General features: G+C 36.3%; 1 protein-coding gene across 1 annotated transcript; it reads left to right on the top strand.

The window, feature by feature from the left end:
- Nucleotides 1-3,139: 3,139 nt before the first annotated feature.
- Nucleotides 3,140-10,167, top strand: LOC131543066 (immunoglobulin-like and fibronectin type III domain-containing protein 1). The gene is made up of 21 exons (XM_058780280.1): nt 3,140-3,266; nt 3,571-3,710; nt 3,830-3,929; nt 4,078-4,122; nt 4,224-4,275; nt 4,382-4,571; nt 4,800-4,913; nt 5,009-5,177; nt 5,266-5,538; nt 5,653-6,150; nt 6,280-6,404; nt 6,497-6,638; nt 6,748-7,041; nt 7,128-7,427; nt 7,514-7,693; nt 7,857-7,985; nt 8,061-8,140; nt 8,220-8,412; nt 8,686-8,979; nt 9,073-9,393; nt 10,163-10,167. The coding sequence occupies exons 1-21, from the start codon at nt 3,179-3,181 to the stop codon at nt 10,165-10,167; spliced, it is 3,732 nt and encodes a 1,243-aa protein (XP_058636263.1). The 5' UTR covers nt 3,140-3,178.
- Nucleotides 10,168-13,337: the final 3,170 nt, after the last annotated feature.

Below are 13,337 nucleotides of genomic sequence, written 5' to 3'. Positions count from 1 at the left end.
ATCAGCTTCAGTTCAAAAGATGAACATCAAAACAACATGATAAACAACTTTTTTTTTTTTTTTTTTGCAATGGCTGACATCACACAAAACAATCAAATTTAGCTTCACGTTCAGTCACGATCAGAAAATGATATATGAATATGAATGTCTGCTTCATGGGCTGGACATCCACCCCACCCTCAAATAAAAGCTTTAATGTGACAGCTGATTGATTCAACTGCATGGAAGGTTTCCATTCGGTCCACCAATGTTCTTAACTGAACAAGCAGCATTGACGCAGAAGCTAAAGGAGCAGCGAGATTTTAAAGGTGAGTTTTCTTTTTCTTTGACATGCAGCACAAGGAACGATAAGGAATAATTCACCATTCCTAAAAGAAATTCACAGCTCACCCATAGTTATGAATTTCATCAGTCCTTGAACTATAAATAATGGAAACAAATTTGGCCGTAAATAATGGTTTTGAGCACATGATTTTATTATCACAATGGGAAGACAGCTGCACATGTAAAACAGAGGGAAAAACCACTGAGAGCGATATGCTACACTACACTAGCAGCGCTTTTTCCTCTTAAGAGTTAGGACACATGAATATCTACTGTAAGTGGTCATCTACTGGCATACATTATTAATCTCTGCTATGAGAGTTACTCTCATCCATGCCATCTCTTGACTTAACCGTTGATCATTGTTAACCAGAGGATGTGTTATGCAGAATTAAACAAACTTCTATTTGAAAATGCATGCCATTTTTTTTAAATCCAAACTTTCGTTAAAAATATTTGTAATGAATCAATATTTTTGTCTTATTTTCCAATCAAAACATCCAAACCTAAATCTTGTGAAATCTGGTAAAGCAAAATACATTTACTTAAGAAGCAAAGATAATAAGACTTGTTTTCAGGAAATACATCTAATTTTTTTAAACACAAGTCCAACAATATACTGTAAAATTTGTTCAACCAAAAAAAAAAAAAAAAATGAAATTTAAAAATTCATTTGCTCATCCTCATGTCATTCTAAACCTCTGTGACTTACTTTCTTCCACAAAAGACAGAGATAATGTTAGGCATTCACTTTCATTTACATAAAAAAAAAAAAAGAAAATGGTGACTGAGGCTGTCATTTTACAATTTGCCAGCGGTCTAAGTAAAATAAACACTGAAGGACAAAAATCTACACTAACAATCTTAAATTTGCTTCTTGCGTGCATTTATTGTTTTGATGCATTTCATTTGGCTTTTGATTTTCTACTGTTTTGTACACAGGAGATAAAAAATAAGACAGACAGACAAATAAAGAGAAAAGGGAAGGCTTTTGGATAGACTGTGCAGCTTGACGCCAGATCGATTGACAAATGTTCAGGAAAGATGAGCAATCTGAATGAAAGTTTAAGGTTAGGACCTCAGAACATCATCATCCCAGCCTTATGGTGGAAAGCCATTGCTTCAGCCACTAAAAAAAATGTCACCTCAAATTTTCTTTTCCCTCAGCAAGACACAGTTACTAAGCACCGGATGATTGTGTCAGATCTTTTTGGTTCTAAGCTAGGCAGACAGAATAGTTTACGGCTCACATAATTTAGTTTTATTCATGTGTGATCTGTCAAATGTTGGATAACTGTTTCTTTCCCCTTTGGCCTTGTAAAAGCATTGCTGAGGATCCTGTGAATCTTGGAATGCCAATAAGTTTTTTACTGCCAGTCTAGTATTACGCACCATGTGATATGTATCAAATCAAATTCTTAATATATCTTTATTGGTTAACTTTTTGAAGGTCACGGCCTGATATATCTTCTTTAGGGCCATTAGGGGAAAGAAAGAGGAACACCTTTAAATAAAGGTGCAAACTCTCTGTCTGGGGTTTAGGACTTGGCAGTTTCATTACTTAATCTATCCTAAATGAAAATCATGATTATTTGAGAAATGCAGTAGGTATTATTATTAAATGATGGAAATTATGGAATAATTAAAAAATAAAAATAAAGCACGATTTTGTGAACAACAACATAAGGTTGTGAGAATAAAATCATATATTCAGGAGACTTAAGGCATAATGTTGTATGAATAAACTTGAAATATTTAGAGAGGGGAAAAAAACAAAAACAATCACAATATTACAAGATGAGCTGTGATCACAAAATGAATAGGCCACTGCAGCAACAGCAAAAAATCCATGCAAAAAGGATGCAACTGAATTACAGGATTTACCAAACAAAGAAGTCTTGTGGTGCATCAGCATAGTAATTATTACTATCTGAACACTTCAGTTGTTGCAAAGAATTTAATTTATTCAGAAGAAACAAACATTCATGCTCCACTTTGCTGTGCTCGACCACATCACTTTGATGTTACTTTCCTAACAACTTTATTCTCATAATATTACAATTTTAATCTCATAATTATATGACTCTCATAATTGGCTTTACTCTCAAGTCTCAAAACATTTACTTATAGTTAGTGTGTGTACTGTGTGCACTTTCCCACAAGTGGATGGGATCATATGCAAGTTATATAGAGACTCTGTATCGCATTGAGTGTGTTTTTAAACCTTGTTGTTTTACAAAATAAAAGACAAACTTACAGCAGCTGGTTGTAATGATTATGTATAACAGAATATGTATACTTGTTTCCATATGCAGCCTAATTTCTTGACTATTGGAACAAGATTAAAACACATTCTGAAGATGCCACAGCCAGTGGAAGAGATTCCTGTTGGTCAGGGTAAGTTATATTTGAATCAAAACATTATATTTGTGATGATTTACATGATTTAATGACTTAAAAATACAAATGTATGTCCCAAATAAAAAATACGGCCTAGAGTTATCAACCTGCAATTTTAAAAGCCAGTCGTCAAGAGAACACACACACATAATAATAAATGCACCACCATGCCTAAAACATTTATGGTAGGTAGTAGCTTATCCTTTATTTTGATACCTCCTTAGTTTTGGTCCAAACTTCCAAGGAAACATTGCCCTCATGTGGTTATATGAATAAGTATCAAGTGAAGGCAATGAAGATTGCACATCAGTTCTTATTTGTTTTGTGGCTTATTTACAAAACCAAAACATTCAGTGTTTACTAAAGCACATAATGTAATGATTGATGCAATTTAATGACTAAAGCATACATCTTTAAAGTGGAAATCAAGAAGAGATCTAGAGTGCCTGGTGTTATGATCACCCAGTATGTCAAGGAACTGCCACGTGGAAAAACTACACCTGATTTCACCAGAAAACCAATTGCCTCGACAGTTCAAGAAGGTACAATATAATAATAATAATAATAATAATAGCAATAATAATAATTAATAAGTGTTGCTATTGTTAAGAAAAGTCCAATATATATTTTTGACAGTATTTAAAAGACTTGTTCTGATCAGTTGTTCATAAATTCACACTAATAATTGATATATTGTCTAACAGACTATTCTGTGGATTTGATTAAACATTTATGTGTTAGTTGAGCAGTCATTTAGCTATAAAGAAAAATTAGTACCTGCGGGGTAGATCCTTCAGAGGCATAAACCTCAGAGATGATGAATGGATTGCCTTTCTGTGACTGCAGGCAGAGTGGCCATGTTCAAAGCAGTGGTGAGCGGAGATCCAGCACCAACTGTGACATGGACTCGCAACAAGGGAGACACTTCTGATCCAGAACAATATAAGCCGAGATATGATGAAAGGACTAGAGAACATGTTCTAGAGGTAACATACCAGTGCCAAACATTTGGATCTGATATTACAACATTATCATACAGTACAGCATATATGATGATGGATCCTCCTACAGTCAAATTATTGTTTACTTTGTTGCATTCAAACAGATAGTAAATGTGCAAGTAGAGCAAGCAGATACGTACAAATGTTTCGCAACAAATCAATTTGGAAAAGCCATGTGCACAGCTTCATTGAGTGTATTTGCAGGTAGGCAATATATTTTTATTTGAAAAAGCACAATATTCAAGAATATTACCATATAATCAAATCTAGGCAATTAGATATGTTGTATAATCTGAATGCATGCTCACATTTATGCAAAGTTCTTATGGCAGTTCCTTTCTTTGTCTTTTAGTTGGATTCAAGAAAAAGTCAAAGTCAAATGATACATCAAAAAAAGGTGGATATGTTAATCCTGAAATGTAAAATAAATGTAAAGAGGGGCATTTTATTTGCATGCCGTATTGATAATGTATGGTGTATTCTGTTTTGTTTGATAAGATGGCCAAACCAACGATCCTGAGGACTTCAGGAAAATGCTTAGGAAAACCACGTAATTGTTTAACTTCTCAATTGTCAGGGAATCGAGTGTTTAAGAAATGTCATTGGATATGAAAGTTACTTTTTTCTTTCATCAAAATAAAAAACTTTCTGTCTAGAATTGTCAAGAAGAGAAAAGAAAAACCTAAGAAAGAGGGAGAGATTGATCCAAAATTCTGGGAAGTGATGCTAAGTTCCAAAAAATCAGATTATGAGCGCATCTGTCACGAATTTGGAGTCACTGACTATCGGTGGATGCTTAAACAGCTTAACCTGAAGAAAAAGGAGAAGGAGGTTGAACAAGCAAAGGTATTTGTCAGCAATTTAATCATCTGGTGTCTCACTAGATTTGTCAGTCAATTTCCAATCATTTTGAGTTGAGACTCTGCCTAGAGACACCCTTCTGCAATTGCAACATCCAATTTCTCTAATAATTTCTAGTGTTTTTTTTTTGTTTTTTTTGTTTTGTTTTTTTAAAAGGATATTCAGTAAAGTTTTAAATTGACTTCTTAACTCCCATTTTTTTATGTCTTATAGGTGGTTGAAAATGTTGAAAATATGAAGCAGATTGAAGTAAAGACAAGTGGCAGAGCTGAGTTTGAGTTTGATATGAAGCTTAAGGACACAAACAGTCAAATTTATCTCTACAAAGTAAGTTCAAATAGCTTTTACACTGATAATAAAAAAATTAAAAAAGTCTTCTAGGACAAAAAAAAATCATATTTAAAACCCTTCACTCTTTTCAGGATGGTGAAATGCTTCATTATGGCGATGGCACTGATGATTCCTCCAAACACAATATGAAGAAGTCTGGTGATAAATACAAGTTTAGCATAAACAATCTTGGCTTAAATGATGGCGGACTATACCAAGTAGATGTTGAAGATGTCAACATTATCTCAACGACCTTAGCAAGTAAGAAATCATTTCATTTTTTAGCATTTCAAATAAAATCCTGTAAAAGTAGATCTCTACATCCATTTTTTTAATCATTTCCCTACAGTTCCTAATGTGGAATTTGATGGTATGCTAAAAGACGCTAAAGTGGTTGAGGGGCAGGATGCAGTGTTTGAGGGAGTTTTTTCTGGCCCCGTACCTCAAATCACTTGGTGTGCCAATGACATCTCTGTTGAGCATGGAGACAAGTACAATATCACAGTCTCAGAAGACAAGCTCACCCACAAATTGGTAGTAAAGAACTGCAAAAAAGAGGACAAGGGCGTGTACACGGCTATTGCTGGGATTAAATCATCCAGGGCCACCCTTGCTGTTGATGGTAAGTCTTCAAGAAGAACAAAGAAACATCATCTTTCAGCATACTTTTGCACTGCCATGTACATCAAACAGGCCAATAATCTATTATTGTTTGTTATGCTCTATGCCACATCAGAGGACCCTAACGCCAAGGGAAAAGGTCGAGGTGGTGCAAGTGAGGGAGCAGATGATCTTGCAAGACGTCTGGCAGAAGAACAGGCCAGACTGCAAAGAGAAAAAGATGAAGCAGCAAGGAGAGGCAAGGGTACAGATGGGAGAGGTGATGGAGGTGATGGAGCTGATGGCCGTGGTGATGGAGCTGATGGCCGTGGTGATGGAGCTGATGGCCGTGGTGGTGCAGCGGATGGTCGTGGTGATGGAACGGATGGTCATGGAGGATTTGGCGGAGATGGATGTGGAGGAGATGCGACAGGGAAGTATGGACAAGGTGGCCTTGGAGGACTTGACGGAAGTGGAGGGAGCAGACTTGGAGGAGATGCGACAGGGAAATACAGACAAGGAGCAGATGGTAAAGATGGAAGTGGGAAGAGTGGAAAGGATTCTGGAATGGGTTTGGGAGCAGACGGACTGGGAGACCAGTCAGCTGTGGTTGGATCTGGTGGAGATGGTACAGGTATGCTAATGACAAAATTGTAAAAAACTTTGTCAGCATTTTATATTGCTTATTATTTAATTTCTATCAACAACTTACCACTTAATCTTAGACAAGTTATTATAATTCATTCAAATGCATTCGTTCCAGATGGTAAAGTGCACTTTGCAAGTGGCTTAACAGACAAAAATGCCCTCCGTGGCAAACCTGCAGAGCTAGTGTGTAAACTAAATACCGACAAATTTGATGGTGTGTGGTATAAAGATGGAAATAAGGTATGTTTGTGTATCTGAGCAATATGTCATTGACTGGTCACTTTTCACTGACAAATACAGAGTTTAATATTCATATAAATCTTTTTCATCAGCTGATTTCCAATGATGGAGTGGTAATCTCTAAGGATGGTTGTACACATAAACTCATTATCCAGAATTGCAAGGATTCTGATGCAGGTCTATATCATTTTGAGGTGAATGGTTGCAAGACAGAGGCCATGGTGAGAGTTGGAGGTAATAATGTTAAATTTTCATTTTTACATTTGGCTAGCATGAGGAAATTACTGTCAGTTTGGCAATTACAATAATCTTTTCTGCTGTATATTTCTTCTATTTTTACCAGATCTTCCAGAATTCGACCCTGATGCTCTTCAAAAGTTCTCCAACCCTGTGATAGTGAAAGCAGGCCAGAGTGCATCTTTTAAGATGTCATTTCCTCCACAAGCTTCACTGGAGATTAAATGGTTTAAAAATGGCTTGGAGCTTCTTGATGGTGGTTCAGTGAAAGTGGTGAAGGAATCAAACCACAGTCGTCTTCAAATAAAAGATTGCCTGCGATCAGATACTGGTCAAATCAAAATCCAGCTAAAAAATCCTTTTGGTTCTATTGAAGCTTTGTCGAGCCTTATAGTACTAGGTGAGTACAATATATCTGCAATTAAACTGTTACCAAAACAAACAGACTATTATATTTTAAGTAAACCACATCTGTTCCCCTGACAGACAGGCCAGGTCCACCACGAGGCCCGCTAGAAGTGAATGAAAACACATCCTCAGTCCTTGAACTGAAATGGAATCCTCCGAAAGATGACGGTGGCTCAGAAGTGACCAACTACATAATTGAGCGTCAACAGGTCGGGCAGAATACCTGGAAAAGGGTTGGGGATATTTCAGCTAACCATCTAACATTCAGAGACAGAAACGTGTCTCTTGGCAAGAGGTACATCTATCGTATCTACGCTGAGAATCTCGAGGGCGTCAGTGAAGCAATGGAGACTGAAAAAATCATGGCTGGCTCTTTAAGTAAACTCCTTAAGTCTTTACTGCTAAATTTTTCATATGAGAAATACTGAAGTCATCTAATATTCATATCACCTATGTGTTGGCAGTGTTCCCTGGTCCTCCAGGCACGCCGAAGGTGGTCAGTGCATTCAAAAACTGTATAAACCTGACATGGACGCCACCAGAGAAAGATGGAGGAAATAAAATCTTGGGCTACCAGCTAGAGAAACGCAAGAAAGATACAAACCAGTGGGTGACTCTGAACCCACTTAAAGACCCTATCCAAGGTATTTTTTATTTCAAAGCTCCACACTGAATGAAAGGCACTGACTTCCAGCTCCACTAAATGTTGAGTCTGGAAAACAACTGCTATGGCAAATCAATAAATAACCGTTAGCAAGCACCTAACCTCAAAATACATATATTGTAAGTGGTCTCTACCTCTTACAGATCTGAAGTATGCAGTGAAGGATGTGTCTGAGGGGTCAGAGTATGAGTTCAGAGTAACAGCCATCAATATGTCTGGGCCTGGAGAACCCAGTGCTCCTTCTATGATGGTCTGCGCTAAAAACCCCAACAGTAAGTCACAGTCACATGATTAAGAAATCAAGTTAAGTTCAAACATCTTTACTCATTTCAAACAATTATTTTCAGTGAAGCCCCATTTCAAAGATCCTGAAGACTTTATGGTTGTGAGATCAGGAAATTCTATCAGAATCAAAATTAATTATGAGGTAAAGATCCACATCTACATATCCACACTTTAGTTATTTACCTTCTTCAAAAAGAAAGTAATTGATATTCGGCACACAGGCCTCTCCACCGCCAGACATTACCTGGCTTAAGAACGGGGAACCTATATCTCCCTGGAACAAGATCATTCATGCTGATGGCACTTGCACGCTTGTCATACCCTCCTCAAAGTACTCAGATTCAGGAGTCTACACCATTGTGGCTAAAAACTCAATTGGGCAAGCCAGCTTTGACATAGAGGTCAGAGTAACAGGTAAGCTACATTTGATGTAAATGATATAGCTGTGATCACACAATGTAAACAGGTTTAGTGCTGTGCTGCATACAATCTGTTGCAAATATTCATTGTAAATATTCATTGTTCAAAGTAATTTTTCATGCTTTAAGCCTAGGTGAGACCACACCTTCAGAGACAACAAACCAGAAAAGAACATGTCAAAGAAACAAAGAGTTACTCATAAGTGAAAGAAACGATTGCATAGATATTTCTATTCCTATAAAATAATCCTATTTTATGTGGCTACAGATGAACCCAAGCCCCCAGGCCCAGTGGTGCTAGAACAAGTGGTTTATGGCAAAGTCATTATCACATGGAGTCCTTCTCCAGATCACAACAAAGATGACCGACTACACTACATGGTGGAAGAATATAACTCCAACACACGCATTTGGCGCAGAATAGCTGACCACCTTCTCTGTACTACCTACACTACCAGCATTCAACCAGGTCAAGAATATCACTTCAGAGTCTATGCAAAAAATGATATGGGATTTTCTGATCCTTCAAAATCACCAACATGGGGCGTAAACATCAATAAAGGTGGGTAGCAAGACCACTACCATTTTATCTTTTATTTTGCACGATGCTAAGTACTTTGGGCTTTTTTTTTTTTCTTTCCTTCCCACCAACTAGTTCCAATGTCCTCAACTGTGTCAGCCGTGGTCAATTTGGAAAGGCCACCGTCCATCCTGGTTCCACTGAAACTCCACACTCCACCAAAAGGATACCAGTGCTACATGACCTGCGCTGTCCGCGGCTGCCCCAGCCCATACATTGCATGGTACCATGATGGGATTTGCATCAACTCCCACAACAACTACTACATCACAAACACATCTGGTGTCTGCTCTATGTACATCCTCAGAGTTCAGCCTGAAGATAGTGGCGAGTACAAAGTGGTGGCAGTCAACCCATTTGGCAGGGCAGAATGTTCTTCTACATTAAAAGTGAAAGGTATGACAGCTGCAGTGTTCATTTAAAGGCTTGAGAAGTGTTTACCACAGTCACCTGATTTACATGATGGTTTGTCCTTTGTGAACAGTCACGTTGCTAATAATTTTCAACATGGTTACGTAATGCAAATGAGCTACAGCCTATGCCAGAGCTCGTCAAAAAGTGACCTGCGGGGCAAATATGGACCGTCAATCATTTTTATGCGGTCACAGATTGATTTAGACAAATTAGCTGCACCGCTTGATGCATTAGAGCACTTTCTGTGCAAATCTCTATGGTGAGTTCAGAAGCACTCAGCAGTCAGCAATTTAAAAAAAAAAAAAAACTAGACAGATTACACTAACGTCCTCTATACGGTCCTTTTTGACAAGGCTCTGAATACTGTGTGTACTTGCATTGCATTATCAATTGCAACATGACTTATTTTGAAATTCAATAACACACAAAATTAAGCCCGAGAACTTAGAATGAGACCTGCATAAAGTATGCTTCTGTCTTGAAAATGAAAGTGCTAAGATCTGACAATTACTCAAACAATTAACTGTCATTTGGATAATTTGGCTTTCTGAAAAAGTAGATGAAAAACCCTGGCCAGTGCATTACATATGTAAATCAAAATCAAATTACTTTTACAAACACATTTATTTCTATTCAGCTTTTACAAAGAAACTAAGGTTTACCACATTAACAAAATAAACTCTTAAATATCTTGTTTGTATAAAATAGTTGGTCATTAATTTAATTTTTTCTCCTTTTTTCTATGTTTCAGATTGAACCTACTACATTGGACGTGCTAGTTTTTTCTCTGCTTCTGCCACAACTAATTTCCTGCATAAATTTTAAGCTAGGACAGTGCATGCATATAAATGAACATAGCTATGGTTGCAATTGAGAACACATAGAATTTGCTATTATACCAAGGGATGTGTAGCCTACTACTAAAAACAAAAGAAATTGGAAAGCATTTGTGTATATGTATATGACTTCACAATATGCAAATAAACATTTTCTGACAAGCATACTTTCTAGCATGTCATTTTTTGAGATTTTAAATGTCATCCCCAATGATCCAGTCATGAACTAGTGAACTCTACAGGACATTCTTCTTGGACATGGTTGAAAAAGTTTCACAGACATTTATTCTCACATACATTCCCTTCTCATTGAAATTACAGTTTAGAATATTCCAACAAGATATGCAGCCCTCAGCAGTACAGTGACATGATAACCATGTCTGTGATAGCATGAGAACATGGATAGTAGCCTACTGTTTCAGATTGCAACCTGAATAGTTCCAGTCTCAGCATGGTTCCCCACAAAACCAACTCCAATGTCAGGCATCCCTGAAACTGAAACCACTATCAAAAAGCAAGTATGTAGAGCATTATAAGACAAAATGTGAATTTTACCAAACTGAAAATATAACTTTATAATTTCAGTATTCCAAGATTTTTCAAAAACAATTTAATGAATACATTAAATGAACAATAACAAATAGGCCTACAACATGCTACACTGATAAAAATGATTTTGTGGGGAAGTAAAATACTACAGAAAAACAAATGCAATTTCTACATTAAATAATTTAGTTCAGGCAAGAATTTAAATAAAAGAGTAAATTCAATATTAGTACTCAATTTAAGCTTGTAGAATTTAAAGTTTGAACTTATAAGTATATTTTACTTGGAATTGTTTGTTATTTTTACAAATATTGTTTAAGTAAATATCAACATCATGATCCCATTGTTCCCATCATGCACTTGGGCATGAATAATTAATAAGGTAATTTTTTTTTTTTTTTTGCTGTTTTTGAGATGTATTTACACTGTTTTATGATTGCTTTTGTTGTTAGGTGAAGTAACTTGCTGTTTTGTGACATCTGGAGTTCATTATTTACTCAAAATGACCCATTCATACTCAAATACCATTTACTGATTGTCACCATCATTGTGTATCATGTGCCAAGTATTGAGGTCTCTGTGTTCATTCAGTTAATAACTATATTGAATCAACATATTACCTTAAAATAAATAACCAGCAGTCTACTTGCTTACATACGTGCTTGTAACTTAACCACATGCTTTATAGGCTTTTTTTTTTTTTTCCCAGTGCTATGTTGTTTAAGTAAAGTTTACAAACAGTGACTGAGTGAAATGTACTTGAGCATTGAAGGGTAAACTTAAAATTATTAAGTAGAAATTACTCATCAAACTCTACCTGGCCACGTTAAATTTACTTATTTCCTTTACTAATTTTAGATAACTTAGTTAAGTAGATTTTACTTAATTCCTTATTTAAATTTTACTTAAAAAATATTCGTGCAAAAACTTGCAAAATAAAAATTAAGTAAATTTAACTTCTTATTTTTTTCAGTGTAGATGGAAACTCGAGTCTGCGACTTGGACTCGAGTCGCACGTAAGTTGCATAAATAAAGACTTGGGACTTGACTTGGACTCGTGACTCGTGAGACTCGTAAAAAACGCAAGTCATTTGGTATGGGAGTTTATATGAATGTATCTCTGAGGGGAATTGGCTGTCTTTAGAAGTTTATATGGTATTTTCTTTTCATCTTGCCTCCGTATAATGCATATTAAAGTAGTGTTTATAACGGCAGCACTGCTTTGTTTACAGCAGCAACCAAGAATGTTTAATTGCTGTTCAAGCGCCACCTGTTGGCAGAAAGTGAATATGCGTTCTAATTCAGCCTGTCTGTTGTTTTGTTTAATGCAGATGTTTTATGTAGAATAGTTTCACAAAACTAAAGTCAGACCATTTTGTTTTTGCTTCAAATTTCGAAATGATAAAATCTAGTTTAGATTAAAAACTGCTCATGTTGCATGTATGCAGCCTCTTTGTTTAGATTGTGTTGTGTTTAAAACACAGTGGTTGCCTCTAATTTTAAATTGCAAAAAGAGCACAGACAAAGCCTTAGTTTGTTTATATGAGATTTCTTTCATTTGAGTTATTCATTTGATTGATTGGGGTTTGATTTAAAATTTCAATTTAGTTTGACATATTTCAATTTTACAAAGAAATGTGCAGCATTTTGTCTGACAATTAATAAATGGACACCTTTTAATTTCTACGTTTTTTTTTCTTTTGAGAAAATCATATCGTGAAATCAATATTTCAAAACTGATTTAGCCTCAATAACTAGCTGAAAGAACTGTTGCTAATAAATAGAACAAAGACTTAAGACTTGACTTGGACTCCACTTTAAAGACTTGAGACTTGACTTAGACTCGACCTCAAAGACTTGAGACTTGACTCGGACTTGGACCTCAGAGAACATTTACATACTACCACACCAATGGGCTGACTCAGATTTATAGCTGACTGCTTCAAGGACTTTTTTTCTTCTTCTTCTTTCAGAACAGATTTCAGATAACAATGTGTTGTGACAGAGCGATAGTATCATCTTTGCCACAGTCTCGCTACAACAGCGAGAATTGCTACTGACAGGCTGTCTGCTTGTGATAAACGCTCACCTGAAATCAACACGGCCTTGTTATCACTCCTATAAAAGCAGCAACACCTCTTGTACTCCATGATACCGATATCCCTCGTGCACGTACGGAGCGTTCTCGAAATCCTACGGCCAAGACAACACCTACGCACGCTTTTGGCCTTTTGGATTTACCGTGCTTCTGACCTTCCACACCAGCAGTTGTATCTCAAGTATCGCACATGCGCATTTGTCGCTAAGGTCTAGGATAACCGGAGGAAAATTATGGGGAAAACTTAGCTTATTTTAAAGGTTTTAGTGTACAGGTGCATCTCAATAAATTAGAATGTCATGGAAAAGTTCATTTATTTCAGTAATTCAACTCAAATTGTGAAACTCGTGTATTAAATAAATTCAATGCACACAGACTGAAGTAGTTTAAGTCTTTGATTCTTTTAATTGTGATGATTTTGGCTCACATTTGACAAAAACCCACCA

Source organism: Onychostoma macrolepis, chromosome 06 (assembly GCF_012432095.1).
Source record: "Onychostoma macrolepis isolate SWU-2019 chromosome 06, ASM1243209v1, whole genome shotgun sequence".
NCBI lineage: Eukaryota > Metazoa > Chordata > Actinopteri > Cypriniformes > Cyprinidae > Onychostoma > Onychostoma macrolepis.
This window is presented reverse-complemented; position numbering and strand designations above follow the sequence as displayed.